The following is a 21,511-nucleotide window of genomic DNA, read 5'->3' as shown; positions in this document are numbered from 1 at the left end:
TAAGATTTTTGCAGTAAAATATCCAAAAACCACTAGGCCAGTGTTATATATTTTGTTCAGTTGAGTACTTAGAATATCCCAAATGTTTCCAACTATTTGTAAATCGTGAGAAATTGCTATTTTAACCAAGGAACCGGGATGTGTGAGTTATGCGTGTGAGGGAGTCGCCTGTCGATTGCGTCAGATCTGCGTTACCCTCGGTTTCCGGTTTTATTTAGCAGAAACGCTGTACTCTCACTGCAGTGTGAACAAGTGTCATAGCAGCCGCCGAGCGAACGTCATAACTTCCTTTTCAACACACTCAGATATATCTAATACGATAAACAGAGTTGTGTTACCTCATACTCATGACTGGAAAAGAGGAAGTGGCGCCGGTAACTGTGTCATGATAAAAGTCCCGCCGACGACTATGCCATAATAACAGTCCCGCTCTTCAATCGCTCCTGCGGCCTTACTCAGCTCCACAACACTCGGTCCTGCTCTGCTTCACTACAGTAACGTTAATAATCGCATCCATCAACATGATTTCTGCCCGAGTCCTATCCTGACTCTTTTCCACCGGCTGTGAGGTGAAGACCACATGTCCCACGATTCTGCGCTCAAACGTGGCGTCATCAAACTACGCCTTTGTTTTGAACAGGCGACCTCTAGTGGACGGAAAAGTTACATAGTGTAGCTTTAATGTAAATGGCATCTATTCCAGTAAAAAAAATTCTGGGGGAGGACCCGCACACATTTTTTCTTGTTTCCGATGCCCATGCCCTATTATATCTCATGGGATGGTAAAGTGTCCATCATATGTGGAAAACAGTATGTGACAAAAGTAGTATGTCCGAATTCACAGTACTCATAAAAGAGTAGGCAAAAAGTACCTACTACTTCCTGCGAGATTCTGAAGTGCACATATGATGGACACTTTACTATCCCATGAGGCCATGGGAGAGGAGTTGTGAATGGCAGTAAAGCGACGAGTCACTTAGCAACATGCTAACGGCTCTATTGAAATCAAGTTTGAGAGGAGTGTGCTGTGCTATCTTTTGTGGCGTTATTACCTATGTAGAGTGTTTGAAACTGATGAGGCTCCATTTCAATTTGAATGCTATCAAAGCAGACACTCGCATAAACTTTTGAGGTAATATTGTGTCTTTTTTGAAGCTTTAGAACCAGTTACAATCTATTTTATAGTATGAAAAGAGCATGTTGAACATGCTTCAAAATGTCTCCTTTTGTGTTCGACTGAAGAAACCAAGTCGTCTGTGTTGGAATGAATAAACAATTACATTGTTGGCTGAACTATTTCCTTTAAAGGTCATCATTTACTCACCCTCAAGTTGTTCAAAACCTGTATGAGTTTCTTTCTTCTGCTGAATACAATCTCATACAGGTTTGGAACAACTTGAGGGTGAGTAAATGATGACAGCATTTTCCTTTTTGGGTGATCTATCCCTTTAAAAGCAATCCTGTAAGGAATGTTCTGTTCTTTCTCCAGAAGTGATTTAATTTCTCCTTGATTTGTACCTTAGAATGAAAAGCTCAACTACCAATTTTCCCAATCCCAAGTTCCCTCAAATTGCAGGCTGGAGCAACATTCTTTAAATGTTATGAGAGTGTTTTGTAAGGGCTGTAATTTGGCAATGTATTATACCTGAAGTGAAGTCCTGCCGCCGTGCCTTGAGCTCTTGATTAGTTGAGCTGTGGCGTGATGCCAGCGCCGTCACACTGGGCCTCAGGCTATCAGGGACACCGGGTTCTGCAGTCAGACGCTCCGTCTGAGCACAGAGATCTTCCACCTGCGGCTGAAGCTTTTCCAGCTCTGCTATCCGAGCCTGAAGCCATATAAAGTACACATTTGCTCTGTTAACAACTCTGCAGAAATCACATAAGGCATTCTGAGTTGTGTTTAGCATGTTACACTTAAAGGGGTCCTTGAATATGATGACATTTTTTAACTTTAGTTAGTGTGTAATGTTGCTGTTTGCACATAAACAACATCTGCAAAGTTACGACGCTCAAAGTTCAAAGCAAAGGGAGATATTTTATTTGACAGAAATCGCTTTTTAAGGACTACAACAAACGGCTAGGAGGGACTACACAAGCTTCTTCACGGTGACATCACTAACCCTAAAATGTACATAAACCCCGCCCCCAGGAACACACAACAAAGGCCATTTTGAGAAGAGGAAGAGTTGTTGTGGTCGAGCACATTCGGGAGTCGCTCAAGCTGTCGCATCCGTCTTTTATTGCAATACAGTACAAACACAAACGCAATAGCACTTCATAAAGCAAGATGACCACATAAGTTATAGCCATGATTAAACTAAACTACACCTGCTCTCTCTTCAGATATTCTCTGGCTCTGAGCATCTTACAACAGTTCCCACACGAGCGATTTATTGATCATCATGACAGAATATGCTAATTGTCTTCTTGAAAGTGGGTGGAGAGCACCAGCTCATTTGCATTTAAAGGGACACACACAAAAACGGTGCGTTTTTGCTCACCCTCAAAAAGTGACAATTGTAACATGACATTCATGGAACGTTTCAATTGCACAAAAAAAGGTTCTTTACACTAAAATAAAAATTAAGGTTTCAAACGGGACAAGGTTCCCCAAATAACCTTTTTTTTTAGTGTGTAAAATCACATTTTAATAATCAAAATAACCTTTTTTCTTATTTTTTAAGAGGGTATAGTGGAAAAAAAGTTATTTCGATTTTTAAATGTTCTTCAAATGGTTATTTCAAGAACTGTTCGCTGAAAGGATCTTTGAGGAATCCTAAATGGTTCTATTGTATTGCTGCGAAAACCTTTTCTGGAACCTTTATTTTTAAGAGTGTACAGTTAAATTCCTGTTAACATCTGATTTGAGAACAGTATCTTGCATAAAGGGGCCTGGTATTTGACTGACCTCGCAGTCATCTCTGAGTGTCTGGAGTTCCTGCTGGTTGTCTTTTGCTCTAAAGCCTTTTGAGGAGATCAACCATGTCTCCTGTTCCTGCAGGACTCCATCTATAGCCTTCAGTCCTGATAGAACCGCCTCCACCCGCTCTAGAACCTGAGCTTGGTTCCTCAGATCCTGGATCAGGGTTTGGCAGCTCTCCCATTCCTTACGTGCAGAGTCCAGGCTAGAACGGGCAACCTCTGAAGACAGACCTTCTATAAAGACAGATTGAGTGAATTTAATCGTAGGAGAACACAAGAACCATCATTTATCTTGAGGAAATCCCCCATAATAATTCCCTACCTTTCTCCAACTGTTCAATTATCTTCTCTCCTTTCTGCACCACCTCTTTCACAGACCCCTCGTTTTCAGCAAGCTCCACCCCCAGGAGCTACAGAGACGGGACAAAATAATTCAGTAGGCCAAATATATGAACAAGTAAATGTTAGTGTGGGTCAACACAGTATGTCACCTGTAGTTTTTCCTTCAGGACAGGCGAGTCTCCAGCAGCTCGGGCGGATGATTTCCATGCAGCCAGCCGCGACAAAAGCTTGGGAACATCAGTTTCAGCTCTAAAAAACACAAACACATCACATGGGGGTTGACATGAGGGAGTGATACAGCTGAGCAGAACAACAGTGCAGTGTGTGTAAACACGATGTAGCTTATGCTAACATTCACAAAAAACATTCACAAGATGTGCTAGTTATCACAACAGACATAACTTTAACATTAAAAATGTACTGATTATATTTTGCTTGAACAGCTGGTAATCTGTAATGCTTGAAATGTGACATTTTAACTAATAAAAAAACACTGTCTGGAATGACATCTGGTAGCCTGTGTCAAACAGGTACAATAATTGCTGGCTCTTATGATTTGATATCTGTGTAGTGCATTGCAGGATAAACACCAGGATTTTTTACTTTGACCTAAAATGACTGATTCTCCTGCGTCTTTTCTCAAAAAATTGCAACTGCATTTGTTTGTTTGTGTTTGTCGTACAGTCTCCTGAGCTCTCCGTCTGTATCTAGATGTCGTCTTTTGGGTGGGGCGGGTGGTGGTAGCTCTCGGTCGCTGCTGGTGAAGGTCTTCTCCATCCGTGTTGTTACTGTTGTTGTGACCGTCTCCATGACAAACCTCTCCTGTACCTGGGACATCCCGGTCACAGACACTGCTTCGGTTACCTGGAAACAGAACAGACACTTGGAACCAATGTTATATAAAAAGCTAATGTGCAATGATACACACAAGAGAGATGTGTATCTGACCTGACTGGAGCAGTCCTCGAGTTTTTGGACCAGGTTGTCCCAGCGTTGGGTCAATTGGTCTGTGTCTGTCTCAATCCTCTGAGCTGCGGCTGGACTGTTTAACAGCACCATCACATCCTGTCCAGCATCTGACAGAGCACTCAGGGTCCTCCGCTTCTGAGCCATATCCTCCTTAAGACTCTGCCAGAGGGCAAAACAGTGATGCTCTTATCAACCAGGCAAAATTCAGCTGAATAATGTTAATTGTTTTCATAGCCTAAACTACCGTATTGTTCCAAATATAAGATGACCCTGATTATAAGACGACCCGCCCTTTTTCAAGACCAATATTGTCCACTGGTGTGGACGCTAATATAGTTATCTTCATAGTTATCATTTTTGGTGTAAACAAGCCTTTAGCGTTTTTAAGATCGTCTTTTTGCGCTCGTGATCGTACACGCTAACACACTGTATTTCTTAGCACACTCGTTTTGCGCGTATTTGGCGCCACCAATTGTTGCGGGTGTATTCCTAACATGTAAAAGTCTAAACCCTGAATATAAGACGAACCCGTTTTTTCTGATGTATTTCTAAGAAAGAAAAAACATGGACTTATTAAACATGGAATATTCAGAGCTATACGATATAAATACACAGTTATGCATGTGTGTTTACTCACGGCTAATCTGCGGACGCTGCCATTTATTTCACCGGGGTCTTTAAAATCACAGGCCTGAACTTCCCTCAAGGCCTTCTCCTGTTCTGCTAGCCATGATCCAAACAAACTCTGAGTGGACAAAAAGATAGAAATAATAAGACATTTAAATAAGTCAAGTGATGAGAAGAATAGTACTCTGGAATACAAAAAAAAGTTCATTTTCCAAAGCACAAATGCAGTATCATTCATATATTGCTCCCAATACAAAGAGAAAATAATCATGCCACAGTACTTTGGCATACAAGCAATACAAAAAAACACTAATTTACTGTAGAAAATCACCTTATCTACATCAGTTCAGTTTTAGTTTATACTGCAGACTGACGAAAGTGGTCTAGACGGGTGAAGTGGGAGAAAAAGATTGTGTGCACTCAACACTAATGATGTACTGGGTCAATGGTAATGATATCTGCAGGTCATAAACAGCCATAATTCAATCTCACCCTTTCCCAGAATGCGGTCTGAAATGTTAAAAATAGCAACCTGACCCATAAATGCATTCTATTAACATTCAAAGTCCAAGATAAGAGCACAACACAATGGAGCCCAACACCGAGCCCTGAGGCACACCTCGGATAATTTTTTGGCCAGCGGCTGTAGTAACGTCAGGTTTGTGCTAGATTGAAATTCGTGTATGGGTGGGCAAAACGAAATATATTTAAGTACTCAAACTTTCCAGTAATTATCAATGATCATTATCGGCCTCATAATCAATTTTGTGATTTGTAACTTGATATCAGGCCTCACCTGGTCGTCCAGCAGCCGCTGCCACACAAGCTGTGTTTCCTCGAGTTTGTTCCAGCGTTCCTCCGTCCAGCGACACACTGCCGCCCAGCGCTCCCCCAGTGACTGTGAAGAACAGAAGGGAAAACAAAAGAGAGAAAGTTATTCACTGAATGACTTTTCACATACTTTTATGGCCTCTGGGAGTGTCAAATATCTGTTCAGGTCCAAGTTCCTTGCTGCACTGCATTAATAGATCTCATTCCCTGGAAGAGCTATCAGTACACCCATGGAAGAAGCTGAAAACAACTTGGTTTGATTACATTTGCTCTTTACTAGGAAGAAATGTACTATAGGATTCATCTATTTCAATTCTATCTCAATTCGAGCGGCCGAGTCTGTAGCCATTTTCAAGAAACATCTAAAACCGCATCTTTTCCAGCAGCACCTGACCAGTCAAGAATAGCACTTATCTCACTATTCATTTTCTGTTTGTCTATTTAATAATATATATATAAAAAAATTATGTTCTAGATTAATTGAGACTTGTTACAGCACTTGCATATTGTTGCCCTTGACTGTCCTAGTTGCTTCTATTGCACTCATTTGTAAGTCGCTTTAGATAAAAGCGTCTGCTAAATGACTAAATGTAAATGTAAATCTATTTCTGCATTCACTGTAAGATTTAACCACAGCATTCACCTTGATCTCTAGTCAAGCAGCACCACAGGTAGCTACTGTCAAATAACAGTGCCATTGTCTACTTCAATTTAAAGCAATACTCTCTAAAAATGTCCTTTGATAGCAGGAATGAACAATTAATCAAAATATAAATATTATCAGTAAGTATTCAGCCATCTGAACCACTGATTGCGTTTTGTTTCACTACGGGTACATGAAAATTAGTGCTGAAGAAACACCAAATGACACTCAGAAAGTTGTGGTATGCTCACTAATGATTTCTAAATCTGACCAGACAATCCAAACTGCCCTACTGCAGCATTTTATCCTATTGTTGTTCACTACCTGCAGTTGGTCCTCGAGGGCAGCAGTGGCGCTCTCCCCACTGTTCTCGTCCACAACTACAACCATGTGCGTGAGGGAGTTCACCTTTACCTGCTCCACCTCCAGATCATTCTGCAACACCTGCGGATGTAGAGCATGGACAAAGGTCAACGGTTAGGGTCTAAAGCATACCTGTTTTAATTTACATTGTCAATTTTCTTAATTTAGGCTCAATTATACTGTACATATAAAAAATCAAATGATTATTCACAATTATCACGTGTGTGTATTTATATATACATAAAACAGTACACACACACACACACATATATATTATGTAAACACATGCATTGAAAAAGGGGAACTATTTACTATACATATATATTTAGAATTTTCTTTAAATATTTTTATACATCGATCAGGCATAACATTTTCTAACATCCTAATATTGTGTTGGTCCCTCATTTTGCTGCCAAAACAGCCCTGACCCGTCGAGGCATGGACTCCACTAGACCCCTGAAGGTGTGCTGTAGTATTTGGCTCCAAGATGTTAGCAGCAGATCCTTTAAGTCCTGTAAGTTGTGAGGTGGGGCCTCCATGGATCGGACTTGTTTGTTCAGCACATCTCACAGATGCTCGATTGGATTGAGATCTGGGGAATTTGGAGGCCAAGTCAACACCTCAAACTCGTTGTGCTCCTCAAACCATTCCTGAACCATTTTTGCTTTGTGGCGGCGCATTATCTGCTGAAAGAGCCACAGTCACCAGGGAATAGCGTTTCCATGAAAGGCTGTACATGGTCTGCAACAATGCTTAGGTAGGTGGGACGTGTCAAAGTAACATCCACATGGATGGAGGACCCAAGGTTTCCCAGCAGAACATTGCCCAAAGCATCACTCCCTCCGCCGGCTTGCCTTCTTCCCATAGTGCACCTGGTGCCATGTGTTCCCCAGGTAAGCCACGCACATGCACCCACATGACCCTGTTGCCGGTTCTCCACTGGTCCTTCCTTGGAGCACTTTTTTTATAGACACTGACCACTGCAGACCGGGAACACCCCACAAGAGCTGCAGTTTTGGAGATGCTCTGACCCAGTTGTCTAGCCATCATAATTTGGCCCTTGTCAAACTCGCTCAAATCCTTACGCTTGACAATTTTCCTGCTTCTAACACATCAACTTTGAGGACAAAATGTTCACTTGCTGCCTAATATATCCCACCCACTAACAGGTGCTGTAATGAAGAGATAATCAGTGTATTCACTTCACTCATAATTTTATGCCTGATCTGTGTACAATATAAATTATATAATATATAATATATATATATATATATATATATAATATATATATAATATATATATATATATAATATATATATATATATATATATATATAATATATATATATATATATATATATATATATATATATATATATATATATATATATATATATATATATATATATACAGTAAATACATGCAAATATTTCTTAACTGTATTCATGTATGTGTGTGTATTAAAATATACATAATAATTATACACAGTACACATACATATAACATAAACACAAACTTTTATTTTGGATGCGATTAATCGTTTTACAAAGTTTGTGTGTGTGTGTGAGGACATGAAATATGATAGCAAGCTAAAAAAAAAAACATGCCTGTGTCATGAAAGTACTGTCATGATGCAAAAACAAAAAAAAATGGCTTAATTTCGTTAAAACAACATTTTATTTCTTATCTGTTGCTTTTCCTCTTTTGATTCCGGGCTGAATATGAGGCATGTTCTTGGCATGTTTCACAGAATATGAGGTAAAAACATAGGACTGTAGGGTGGAAATGACATTTTTGACTCAGGGTTTTGTACCAAGTATGAAAGTGTGCATGTGCGTGTCTCCATATATAGCGTGGAAGCTTTTGGGTGATGTGGTCCCCTTCCTATGAGACTGTGAGGCTCCTAAATATAAGCATGTGTGTGGGAGTAAACGTGTGTGTGTGTGTTCTTCATTCACTAGCTGAACAAACATGCCGAGGTCGTGTTTGCCCCTCGTTCACTGGGGCATGTGCTGATTTGCTTATTCATTCTTCTCACAACTCAATCTCTTTTTCCTTTCAGCAGTCATGGTAAATTCACAATGGAGAAAGCTTTTATTTGCAAACAGGTTATGCACACACACACACACACACACACACACACACACACACACACACGGGATCTCTGATGAGAGTCATTCATTAACTTCACAGGACTCCTAAGGACACTTTTATTGCCCAGAGGTTGCTATTTCAAGAGTGTTCACGAAAGTCAATATCCACTTTGTCGCATAATTGTCTTTTCCATCTTTAATCAATTTTTTTCCTATTTCTTACAATCATCAATTGACCTCACCACAGATAAATGACGGACAGCCCAAATAGCTGCTATCCGCCATTTGTCTGTTAAGCTTTAAAGCATGCTCAACTGATGGACACATACAAAACCACCTCTTTTAAGGTAAATTCCTTGTTAAAAAGGTGTTATATTACATGTAATTTGGCACTAGGTATCCAGAGGCTATTTAATGAAGTTTTGTTCGTTCTGTTCCCAAAATCAGCCAGTAAACTTGAAAAATGCAATCGTTGGATCAGACTTGTCCTTCATTCGTTTAAATTAGCAGAATATTGTTGAAGTAAAAAAAGTTTAAAATGTGAAACCAAAGAAAAAAGTTATTGAGGTTTAAGTTCATGAAAATTATATATGAGCATTATTTTATATTAAATATATATTTTATGAAACATGTTGAACTCTAAAACTGCTAGAAAAATCAAAGCCATACATCTAAACAAGTAGTGTTTCAAATTTGAGGTTGAAAAATGAGCTTTCAGTAAGATTTTGTTTGGGCGCAGTATCAAATTTTACACACACACACCATTTTTTATTACACACATCAAAACCACACTCTGACATCCATACCAACACACCCACACAGTTACAGATGCATAATTTATCCAATTGGCTTTATAATATGCGTATATTATATGGGCAATATAATATTCTGCAAAAGCAGAAAACAAGAATAAAGCAAGTATTTGCTTTGCAGGCCAAATCTGAGAAAATGACACCATCTGGTTAAAAAAATAGTAAAATGTTGTATTGTTTGCCAACAGAATGAAAGCCTATTAACAAATATTTTATTGTTAAATGGCCCTGGGATTAAAAAAGTACAGTTTTCATGGGTTTCAACAAAGACACATTTTTGTCCTTAAGGTCCTGAGTGGAACTATTTTCTAGTGTAAAACAGATTTATTAAAGGAAATGGGGGTGAAATTGTAAAATTCCAATAAAAATACACACCTGTGCCAAAATGTATTCGAAAAAACACAAATGTCTATAAAGTCGCACAAGGGTTAACTTTAATTTCAATGTCAGTACATAGTTGTTAAAGACACTTAATATAAAGTGGGAGAAGAACAACTGTTCATGTCAATTTTAATGCATACTGACTGTCCAACTTCCTGACACTAGATTCCCCCTTTGTGATTTCTCTATTTCTTCTACTGTAATGTTTAGTGTTTCAACATAACCTAATACAAAAGCTTGAGCTTTCTGACTTGATCAAAATGATGATAAACTGCATTAAAAGGCACAATATGTAAGATTTCTGGTACCATGTTTTACCAGGCCTAATATGTGAAGAAGTGTCCCATAGCAGCCGCCGAACGAACACAGAGTAGCATTAAACATAACTTTCAACACACTCAAATGTGTCTAATATGATAAAACAGCGCTGCGCTACCTCACACACACACACACACAAGAGCGGAAGAAGCAAAAGCGCTCGTTTGTGGCACAATAAAATCTACGCTGCTCTCAAGCCGTGTTGCGCTCGTCTCTCATTAGCAATCGCTCCAGAAGCCTTGTTCCTCTCCTCTGCTTCATACTACAGTAACGTTAATAAATCTTTAATACATTAGCTCTTCCATGAATATGATTTCTGCCTGAGAACCGTCTGACTCTTTTCCACCAATACTAGAGATGAAGACAACAACTCCCACCCGAAATCAAGGCGTCATCAAGCTACACCTTTGTTTTGAATAAGTGACCACTAGCAGTGAAAACCTACCTTTAAGGTAGTACCTTTAAGTAACTGCGTAAGGTCAACTGTGATCAAATTATGATTTTGAAATGCATTAAAAGTAGTGCTGGGAATCAATAAAAAAAATTAAAAAAAATCAACCAATTAATCAGATTTTTTTCTGTAATTAATCGCGATTAATTGCAAGTTTTTAATATTTTACGTTTTTAATACTTTGATATTGTAATGATTTCAGTTACTCTCCAAATTAATGTAGAAACAATTTAAAGACAGCATATTTTAAATATGTGTTGTAATGGCATCTTTTTATGAAGGCCAGTATCACTGATACTAATGTCTCTATGAAACATTAATGACATTACATTACATTACAGTATAACTGAAAGCTAGGCTTTAAAAAACAACTGTTAATTAAATGAACTTAAAACAATCTTTACATAAACCCATTATAATAAATGTTATTTTTACCCATGGCCTTCCCTGTTAGACATACACAAATGTAATAGTTATCAAACACCTTTCTTAACTGCATAAATAATAAATGAAATATAGATTTATCATCATTAAAGCTACAATTTTCTCTGTTAACTTTGTTCTTTGAGGAACATTAAAGGTCCCATGGCATGGCATTTTTCTATTATTTTATAATGTTTCCTGAGGTGTACTTATATTGTAAGTATGATTTTTACATCATAAAATGTCATAATTTAGAAATAAAAGGCATTTTTTCGATACAGCCCTGTGGCTGAATGCCCTGTTTCAAGAGGCGTGTCTGCTGTGAGACTTCAGTAAAAACGCCCACTGTTGTGATTGGCTGACATCTTTGCATTTGAAAGAGCAAAGGGGGCGTGGTTTAACGCGGTCTACGACGCACAAACTGCTGCCAGAGAGACGGATGGACCTGAGTTCACTTCTCATCAGTTCTGTCAGCACGTCTCAGTTCAGTGAACTGTTGTAGTTACAGCATATACTTCAGGTTATTCGTTTATTTCTAGTCGGAGGGGCTGTCACTCATGTCAGAAAGTTAGTAACTTTAGTAAATTATGGATCAGCGCTGACTGGAGACGCGAACCGTTTAGAACGATTCAGTCCGATTTGGTGAACTGATTCGGTTCACTAAAAAGAACCAGTTCAAAAGAATGATTAGTTCGCGAACCGGACATCACTAATGTACCAGAGACGGAGCGATTGCTAACAAAGTTATTTATAGTAACTACTGAGTTATGAGAGCTGAGCTGTCAGCGCGAGTTTATTATGTTTGTATCTGAGAGTTTTGAATAAACACGAGTCCCAGTCACACCGAGTCCGTCTTCATCATTATTACCAACTTTGTAACACACGCAATGTACCATTACAGCTGTCGAGATGAACGAGTTACGAGTAAGTGTTGATTGTAGCATTATTTTTAGATATGTTCCAATCATATGAAAAGCGTCAGTGACGCGCATTGATTACACAGCGCAAACAAAGACACAACAGCAGTAATCGAATGTAATCCAGTTTATTGTGGGGAAAGCTGGCTAGCCTAGCCCAGATACCCTCAAGCTTACCCCCCTTCTGCTTAATCTCGCGCCGCGTAAGGCGTCTCCGCTGTGGGCCAGATGCAGTACTGGGGGTCGGGGATGTTGAAGGCCGACCGGCCAGTGCAGCCCGAGCTTCGGCGTGTGTGAGGTGTCACACTAAAGAGATGTGAGTCTGCTGATGTTGAGCAGAAACTCACGACTGTATGCACATTTTAGAACCGATAGATGCGACGAGGACGTACAAAAACACTGACTCACAAGATAGAAAACACGAAAACACCGTTCTGTCTGGAGAGAGAGAAGCCGTTGCGTGTGCACGAGCCGTTGCGTGTGCATCATCAGTGCTCCTGTCACTTTAAGAACAGCCACTGACGAACATAACACTGATCTGACGCGCTGTCCCGCGCATCTCATTTCCTCACAACTCTTTAAGTTCATTAAAGACGTTATTTAACTAAATAAGACTCCTAATATGAGAGTACTCAAAATTCTCTGTGTTGTTTGTCCAAGAGCAAAAGAAAACTCGATGTGAGCAGGAGACTGACGCGAGTCTGTCTGTGTGTCGAGTTTGTGTGTGTGTGTGTGTGACACACACACACACACACACACACACACACACACACAGACAGGACATTGACATACAGCGCGTTCTCTTGTATATTGTCGCGCTTGGAAGCATTTACATGAATAGGAGCGTAATCATGTAATGCTAGGCAAAAATTGATATAAAAACGGAGGCTGCATTATTTGCGTTAAATATTTTTAATGCATTAAGCTGAAAAAATTAATCGCCCGCGTTAACGCGTTGATTTGCCCAGCCCTAATTACAACTAGTGGTCGATCAATATAGATTTTTTTAATTGCCAATGTCGATATCTTGGAGAGCACGGTGATCGATGGTGTATGATTTATAATATACTTTTTTTGCATTTCTATTCTAAATAATATTTACTAAATTAGAAATAAATCATTTTAAAAGTTATTATGAATTCTATTGGCTGATTGCTGATGGTGTTTACCTTTCTGTAACTAATAACAGAAAAGCAAATGCTATAATAGTTTGTATACGGTTTACTTTCTTTGTTTAACAGCTCTGCCTACTAATTTATTACACAGAACTGTTAAACAGAGACAGTAATCTAATGAAAATGGAGGATAAGAGCTCAGAATCTGACGATTTCTGTGGTTTCAAAATAAAAGTCCTTCATGCTGTCAAAATAAAAGTCTCCAACACCGCAATCAAATAGAAAAACTCATCGGCCGATGCCGATAATTTAAAAAAAGTCACATATTGGCCGATACAAACAACCACTTATCGCAACGTACCGTATTATGACACACCATGACACACACCCAGTCTTATTTTTACTAGAGGAATCAAATGTGTCCCTTACTTTGTGTTGCTCTAACTGGGCCAGATATCCCTCCATGCCTCCTGCTATTGGCTCGGTCTCCATCTTACGGATCCGCCCCTCTGTCAGCGTCAGCCAATCGGAGAGCTGCTGGAGCTGCTGTTGCTGAAGGTCCATCAGAACCTCGTGAAGTCTGAAGATGGAGGCGAGAGGTCATATTCAAGCACTCTCCTCAAACAGAAGAGCTGGATGGGAACGTGTCCGTACCTGGACTGGCGGTCCATGCTGGCGACCCGCAGGTTTTCCCAGCGGGAGTTGAGCAGTGTCATTTGTTCTCGGATCTCATCCTCCTCTTCCTCACTCAGATTGCCTTGAGCGATCAGCTGGTTTCCCGCCTGTAGCACATTACCCACGCTGCTCTGGTGGGCCGTCAACTCCATCATAAAGGCCTGAGGGCAAGAATACACACCGGTCACCAGGGCAAACAAAAAAACGTCATATACATATATACACACACATTCCACAACATTGCATTTTCAGGTTTGAATGTGAGGTATTCCTTAAAGGGTTAGTTCACCCAAAAATAAAAATTCTGTCATTAATTACTTACCCTCATGTCGTTCAACACCCGTAAGACCTCCGTTCATCTTCAGAACACAAATGAAGATATTTTAGTTGAAATCTGATGGCTCTGAAAGGCCTCCATTGACACAATGGCACGGTTCACTCTCAAGACCCTTAAAAGGTACTAAAGACGTCGTTACAAAGTCCATCTCACTACAGTGGTTCTAAAATAACTTTATGAATCGGCGACAATAGTTTTTGTGCGCAAAAAAACCCTAAATGACGACTTATATAGTGATGACGATTTCAAAACAAGGCCTCATGAAGCTTCGAACCGTTATGAATCAGTGAGTCAAACCGCCAAACTGCTGAATCGACTCACTGATTCCTAACGCTTCGAAGCTTCATGATGCCTTGTTTTGAAATCGTCATCACTATATAAGTCGTCATTTAGGGTTTTTTTGCGCACAAAAACTATTGTCGCCGATTCATAAAGTTATTTTAGAACCACTGTAGTGAGATGGACTTTGTAACAACGTCGTTATTACCTTTTAAGGGTCTTGAGAGTGAACCGTGCCATTGAGCCAATGGAGGCCTTTCAGAGCCATCAGATTTCAACTAAAATATCTTCATTTCTGTTCTGAAGATGAACGGAGGTCTTACCCAAGTTATGGCATGATTGGTTAAAACTCTCTCGGTACAGCAAAACAACAAAAACAAACCTTCTGCACATTAAGTCAGTGTTTGATGGTTAAAGTGGGACTATAGTGCAGGGACAAACAAGTTCAAGCTTCCAGAAAAGCCCATTGCAGCTTTCCCGCATTCGCCTTGCTTTTGTGTTTGTGTCAATGCCTCATATTGGCGCTCTCACTCTTTCTGAGAGGAATGTAAAGCACTCTCTCTCTCTCTCTCTCTCTCTCTCTCTCTCTCTCTCTCTCTCTATCAGTCAGGAGTGAGTTTATGGGCACCGGCTCTGCTGTCTGTCAAAGGTCTCCCTGCCTTACAGAATTCCTCACATTCTTGGCATGTCGGGATAATGTTCTCTGAGAGCATCTGAAGACGAGCCACACTAACATTTCAAGAGAAAGAGCAGACCAAAACCTTCATCCCAGAAGTGTTGTCACAGTATTGGAATTTACAACCTCAATGTAATACCTTGAAAAATATCGATACATTCAATACAATTGGAAAACACAGGGAAAAACTTCCACAACATTACGAGCATAACATTTGAACATTTAAATGTTTGGTTAGCCTTTTTTTTTTTTTTTTTTTTTTAAAGGGACAGTGTACATTAATCAACATTAATGAATGTAAATGTACCCAAATTAGTAATATATACATTTTTTTAGTCTTTTAAAGTCATCTGAAATAATAAACATGTGCAATGTTCGATGCATAGTGATGGTGAATTATCTGAAACGCTTCCAATACTCATTTTCTGCAGAACAGACACACGATACCAGCGTCTCTTTCTCTCATCTCTCCGAGCGAGTGACACACAAACCCGCCTCCACTCACTCACTTGTTTAATTTGCTCTGGATTAATATTGTTGGTGTTACAGGGCTTGAATTTCGGCATGGGATTGCGCTTATTGCACATCATTTTACTCATAATTTCACATAAATTCTGCCGACACCCCAAAGTGTGTGCACATAAAGCCGCCTCTCAGTACTAAATTGAGCTCTTACAGTCAAAATCACACAAAATAATGTCAAAATTCAGCCTTGATGAATATTCACGTGAACCCAGTCAACTGTCAGTGTAACTGCCAAATTATGAGATTATATAAAAATATCTATATGGCAGTTATTCACCATGGTATCGATGTCAAAGGTGTGGCCAGTGAAAATTCAGAGTGGCTAGTAACTTTGGAAAACCATTAGCCACAGCGGCTGGTGAGCAAAAAAGTTAATGTCAAGCCCCGATTATAATATTATCACTGTGGTTACAGTTATTCATGAGACCATACAATGCATTATAAGGTGCATTACAAGGCATTATTAATGCATTAGTACTTTTATAATGCTTTATACATAAAGGCTTGAAGAAAAGTTACCGAATTTTCTTATCGACTGGAACTATTGGCTGGGATTATATTATAATAATAATAGCAATAATACATTATACACATTATACATACTAAGACATATATATATTACTATTTTAATCAAATTTAAAAAAAAATGATATTTCATAGTAATTATTTTAATTTACATCTGTCCACAAAAAAAAAATCAAAATAAAGCACAACTATATAATGAAAAAAAAACACACTGTGATGTGTTAACTCGCTGTTGGAGAGAAGAGTGTGAAAAAGTTGGTAACAGTGTATCATCAATACTGTGGAAGATGAGGATTGAAAACATTCAAATATTTCTAAATCAAATCACAGCCATGACATATCAATATTTTATGATATGTGTGTGTGTGTGTGTGTGCCGTGCTGGCAAAATGAGCGGGAATGCGCACAAGATAATTTCGAGCTACAGGCAAAACAAGTGAAAAATTGATTTTGAATTTTTCACAAAAATGCGTTCATTAAACCCTCGTCTAGCAATCCCAATGCTCAAAATAGCAATTAAACATCTAAAAGTATCTTTTTTTGTCTGTTTTCTGACAGGAGTACATTTCCAAAAACATCTGATGTGTGACATTATATTAGATCTGTGCGGTACAGCAGGTCTTAATATATGGGCTGTCTGTCTCAGTAACATATATTTTCCTATAAATATGGGTTTTGACTTGGTGTGTGCCAAATTAGATATTATTACCAGGGATGTTAAGGTATGGCTGCTGGTGATTTTGTTTTGGGACCTTCAGAAGACTTAACTGACTATCGACTTCAAACGTTTGTAGCTCAGTCATTTTTTTGTCCGATTCAAACAAACCATAGATCATTTTGAAGGTTTTTTTAATAGAGAATGTGAAAATAACAATAACTCATTTTTGAAATTGCTCATTGCGACTCATTTTGCAAGCACAGGTCACATATCAATGTAATAACCATGTGATAATGCCAATTTTGGAATAATCCAGTATTAATTCTGGGAAATAGACCATAATTTCAATCATTTTTCACTGGAAGTCTTTATTTCTGCCCAAGCTCTACTGGGCGTCTGAACAGATGTCACATATACCTCATGTGTGTGGAACTGGTCTTTGACCTCCTCTACATCGTCGGACACGTCGTCTTGCATGTGCAGCGTGTCTTCGGCCGACAGCAGCCAGGTGAGCACCTCTTCCAGAGTGATCTGATACGTGTCCAGATTCACCTCCATCTCCACCTCCGGCACCGCGCTGGCCGTCTCCGTCCGCGAGCTGCACACCTGCACTGGCTCTCCAGCCGATCCCTGCACAGGAACAGACAGCGCTTCACTTAAACAATGCTTGAGAACGTTCAATAAAATGTTAACCAATGATTAAGAATGTAAAAATGGAGGATTGACGGGTTCCACATCTGTCTGTGAGATTTACTGAATGTGTTTGCATTCGTGTGTCAAATGTTCAAACGCTGTGACAGGTGAGGTGAAGAGACACATGAGAACCGATGATATATCTGAACGTGCATAGGCATTAATGAATCTGAAAGCTGTAGTGAAGGAGACTTTGAAGGACCAATGATAGCAGCCTGAGGCTTTATACATGCACTGTTTACACCTGGTATTAAGATGCATTTTGGTCGATAGGATCACAAGTTGACCTGTCCTGATTTCTTGGAGGGTCTATGGGCAGGGAAATGTATGAGCTTTTTCAGATTTTTGATCTAATGGACAAAATAAGCTCACAAAATGTACATATGAACGTGAACTGAGACGACGGAAAAACACACGGAGAGCATCAGCTTTAGTTTCTGCTGTGACAGATGCAAGACCAGCCGAACGCTGTGAGTGTGTGTTAGAAATCAGGAATGCTGAGAACCAAACTTGGGTCTCCAGCCGACAAAGTTTAATCCCGTCTGGCTAGTGTGTTTCTCTTAATGTTTACTCATTAGGTCAGTAGGTGGAGAGTAGTCTTTTGTGGCAGTTCGAACACATTCAACCACATGACACTACAAAAGCAATCCGGTCTAATGTGTTTTCCACTACCTCTGGAAGTGGTCAAATTAAAAGTGGACCAGCTCGAAATGTTTTACACCACATTTACACCTGTATTTAGTGTCGCCCACTTGTGATCCGATTGACCAAAACACATCTTAATACCAGGTGTGAACAGGGAAATAGTCCTTGAAATGTGCTAAAACTCCCCACTGATGTACATATACACATTTCAATATGCATTTCAGAAATGTACATATACAAATCACCTAGTTAGCTAACATCATGAATTAAATTTGGGCAGAAACAATGAGCTCATTAAAGCAATTATTAGTATAAACAGTAATATTGTGAAATATTATTACAATTTACGAATATATGGTCAAATGTAATGTTTTGCTGTGATCAAAGCTGGATTTCCAGCATCATTACTCCAGTCATGAGTGTCACATGATCCTTCGGAAATCATTCTAATGATGATCTATTATCAAGATTTGATTATCATCAATGTTAAAAACATTGCTAGTGTAAACCGTGATACTTTTTTCAGGATTATTTGACGAAAAGAAAGTTCATAAGAAGTTTTTATCTGAAAAATCCAACTATTTTGTAACATTATAAATGTCTTTATTGTCAATTTAATGCTCCATTGCTGAATGTAAGTTGTATTTGTGAGTAGAAAAGTTTTTCAGCATGAATTAGGGATTTAAAAAGATTATTTAAAAATTGCATTACACTCACAGCTGATAATGAAACTACAATTAAAAAAGAAATGGTCACATTTTAGTTCGGGGTCCAATTCTCATTATTAACTACGACTTTTGCCTCAATAAACTCCTAATTTACTGCTTATTAATAGTTAGTAAAGTAATTGTTAAGTTGAGGTATTTTAAGGGATGTAGAATAAGGCATTGATATAATAAACAGCCAATGTCATAGTAATATGCATGCTAATAAACAAATAGTTAATAGCAAGAATTGAACCCTAAACTAAAGTGTTACCAAAATACTTTTTAAAAACAACCAGATGCATTTTAGTAATAAGAATGTGGTGTTAAAATGTGCTTAATAGGCATGAAAACCTTAAAAAAAAGCTTCATTTTGGTTAAGCTTCTGTTGTGAGATGGCCTACCCTGCTACCATTGAACACACCATAGAATGACTTATGGGGAAAACCATTACTGAAGTTCAAGAGTGAACAGCACACTGGAAACAAGCAACACTACACTAACTCTCAGCCAATCGCAGGGCCTTCAGACGCAGACAATGCTGTTATTGGCACGTGTTCTCAGCCGGCCAAACACAAAACACGGCCGGTCATGTGATATCCACATTCTCAGATGTTTATGTCCCACGCCTTAAAAACTGACAGCTTTTCTAAAAGCCGCGACCTACATTCCACAGCACACCCAAGCCAGAAATGTCACGGCTCTTTGATAAGAGTGAAACACTAATCGACCGGGATTTGTGAGAGTCCGGTGGTAATAGAAGCAGGTTTTTCTTCATGAGACGCCATTGTACTGTATAATAAAAGAGACGGAATCGGGTAATGAACTCGTCTGATGTGAAATCTGACATTGGGGGACCAAACGGCACCACACCCGGGAACTCTGGGGAAAATTATAACAGTGGAAACTAAATAATAAGCTTAGACTGATAACTCTGTTCTGTTCTTAGCAATGCAACACTGCCCCAGGGGATATGACATGAACAAAACATGGTATTACCATGGTGCCATAACCGAAAAACATGGTGTTGCCATTGTGCAAGTCAAAAACAAGGTATTAGCATTGTGCAAGTAAAGAAAAAAAGCATTGAACTGTCATGATAGATGTCAAGAACATGGTATTACCATGGTACCACAAAAAACATTGAGGAATTACCATGGTGCAAATAAAACAAGCATGACACTGGCATGATTAGAGATGCACAATATATCGGCCTCAATATCGGTATCGGACGATATGTGTCCATGTTTAATGTTATAGTTATCGATCTGATAATTGCATTTAGATAATGTATTATTTCCTTCAGCTGAGACACTTGAGATGCGCGCTGTTCGTCATGATGGTTTAGAAATATGATTGGAATGACTATAAAAAGGGAAAATACAGTTAAGTGCAACAGGTCTGTCATAAAGGCTACATAAAATTATAATGAGAACATCATTTGTGTGCTTTGGACATGGTGCTTAATGGGGAGACTTCTGTTTTTGTAATTAATCTCTCAAAAATGTTATACAATTGCAGATTTAGATTTATCGGACAATATATCGGTTATCGGCTTTCAAATATAACAAATTATCGGTTATCGGTTATCGTATCGGCCAAAATTTTCACATTGGTGCATCCCTAGTCACGATAGATGTCAAAAACATGGTATTACCATAGTACCATATCCAAAAAGAACTAAAAAACATGGTATTACCATAGAACCATATCCAAAAAGAACTAAAAAAACATGGTATTACCATAGTAGCATATCCAAAAATAACTAAAAAAACATGGTAAAACATGGTATTATCATAGTACCATATCCAAAAGAACTAAAAAAACATGGTAAAACATGGTATTACCATAGTACCATATCCAAAAAGAACTAAAAAACATGGTAAAACATGGTATTACCATAGTACCATATCCAAAAAGAACTAAAAAAACATGGTATTACCATAGTACCATATCCAAAAAGAACTAAAAAACATGGTAAAACTGGTATTACCATAGTACCATATCCAAAAAGAACTAAAAAACATGGTAAAACATGGTATTACCAAAGTACCATATCCAAATAAAACTAAAAAAACATGGTATTACCATAGCACCATATACAAAAAGAACTAAAAAAACATGGTATTACCATAGTACCATAGTACCATATCCAAAAAGAACTAAAAAACATGGTAAAACATGGTATTACCATAGTACCATATCCAAAAAGAACTAACACAACATGGTATTACCATAGTACCATATCCAAAAAGAACTAAAAAACATGGTAAAACATGGTATTACCATAGTACCATATCCAAAAAGAACTAAAAAACATGGTAAAACATGGTATTACCATAGTACCATATCCAAAAAGAACTAAAAAACATGGTAAAACATGGTATAACCATAGTACCATATCCAAAAAAAACTAAAAAAACATGGTATTGCCATAGCACCATATACAAAAAGAACTACAAAAACATGGTATTACCATAGTACCATATCCAAAAAGAACTAAAAAACATGGTAAAACATGGTATTACCATAGTACCATATCCAAAAAGAACTAAAAAAAACATGGTATTACCATAGTACCATATCCA

General features: G+C 38.5%; 1 protein-coding gene across 9 annotated transcripts in view; it reads right to left on the bottom strand.

Annotated features, from left to right (window-relative positions):
- Window positions 1-21,511, bottom strand: part of utrn (utrophin) — a gene marked incomplete at both ends in the record, with an annotated part of 350,347 nt that overhangs the window by 254,870 nt on the left and 73,966 nt on the right. For all 9 annotated transcript variants that reach the window (XM_079802801.1, XM_079802799.1, XM_079802800.1 and 6 more), the window contains 12 exons: window positions 1,646-1,826; window positions 2,909-3,156; window positions 3,245-3,332; window positions 3,414-3,513; window positions 3,947-4,128; window positions 4,213-4,392; window positions 4,871-4,978; window positions 5,657-5,758; window positions 6,659-6,778; window positions 13,636-13,786; window positions 13,861-14,042; window positions 17,299-17,511. In XM_079802801.1, the coding sequence (XP_079658927.1) occupies window positions 1,646-1,826; window positions 2,909-3,156; window positions 3,245-3,332; window positions 3,414-3,513; window positions 3,947-4,128; window positions 4,213-4,392; window positions 4,871-4,978; window positions 5,657-5,758; window positions 6,659-6,778; window positions 13,636-13,786; window positions 13,861-14,042; window positions 17,299-17,511 (1,855 nt within the window). The remainder of the gene's footprint in view (window positions 1-1,645; window positions 1,827-2,908; window positions 3,157-3,244; window positions 3,333-3,413; window positions 3,514-3,946; window positions 4,129-4,212; window positions 4,393-4,870; window positions 4,979-5,656; window positions 5,759-6,658; window positions 6,779-13,635; window positions 13,787-13,860; window positions 14,043-17,298; window positions 17,512-21,511) is intronic.

Source organism: Gobio gobio (genome assembly GCF_949357685.1).
Source record: "Gobio gobio genome assembly, chromosome: 21".
NCBI lineage: Eukaryota > Metazoa > Chordata > Actinopteri > Cypriniformes > Gobionidae > Gobio > Gobio gobio.
The sequence above is the reverse complement of the archived record's forward strand: the minus strand, read 5'-3'. Positions and strand labels throughout refer to the sequence as shown.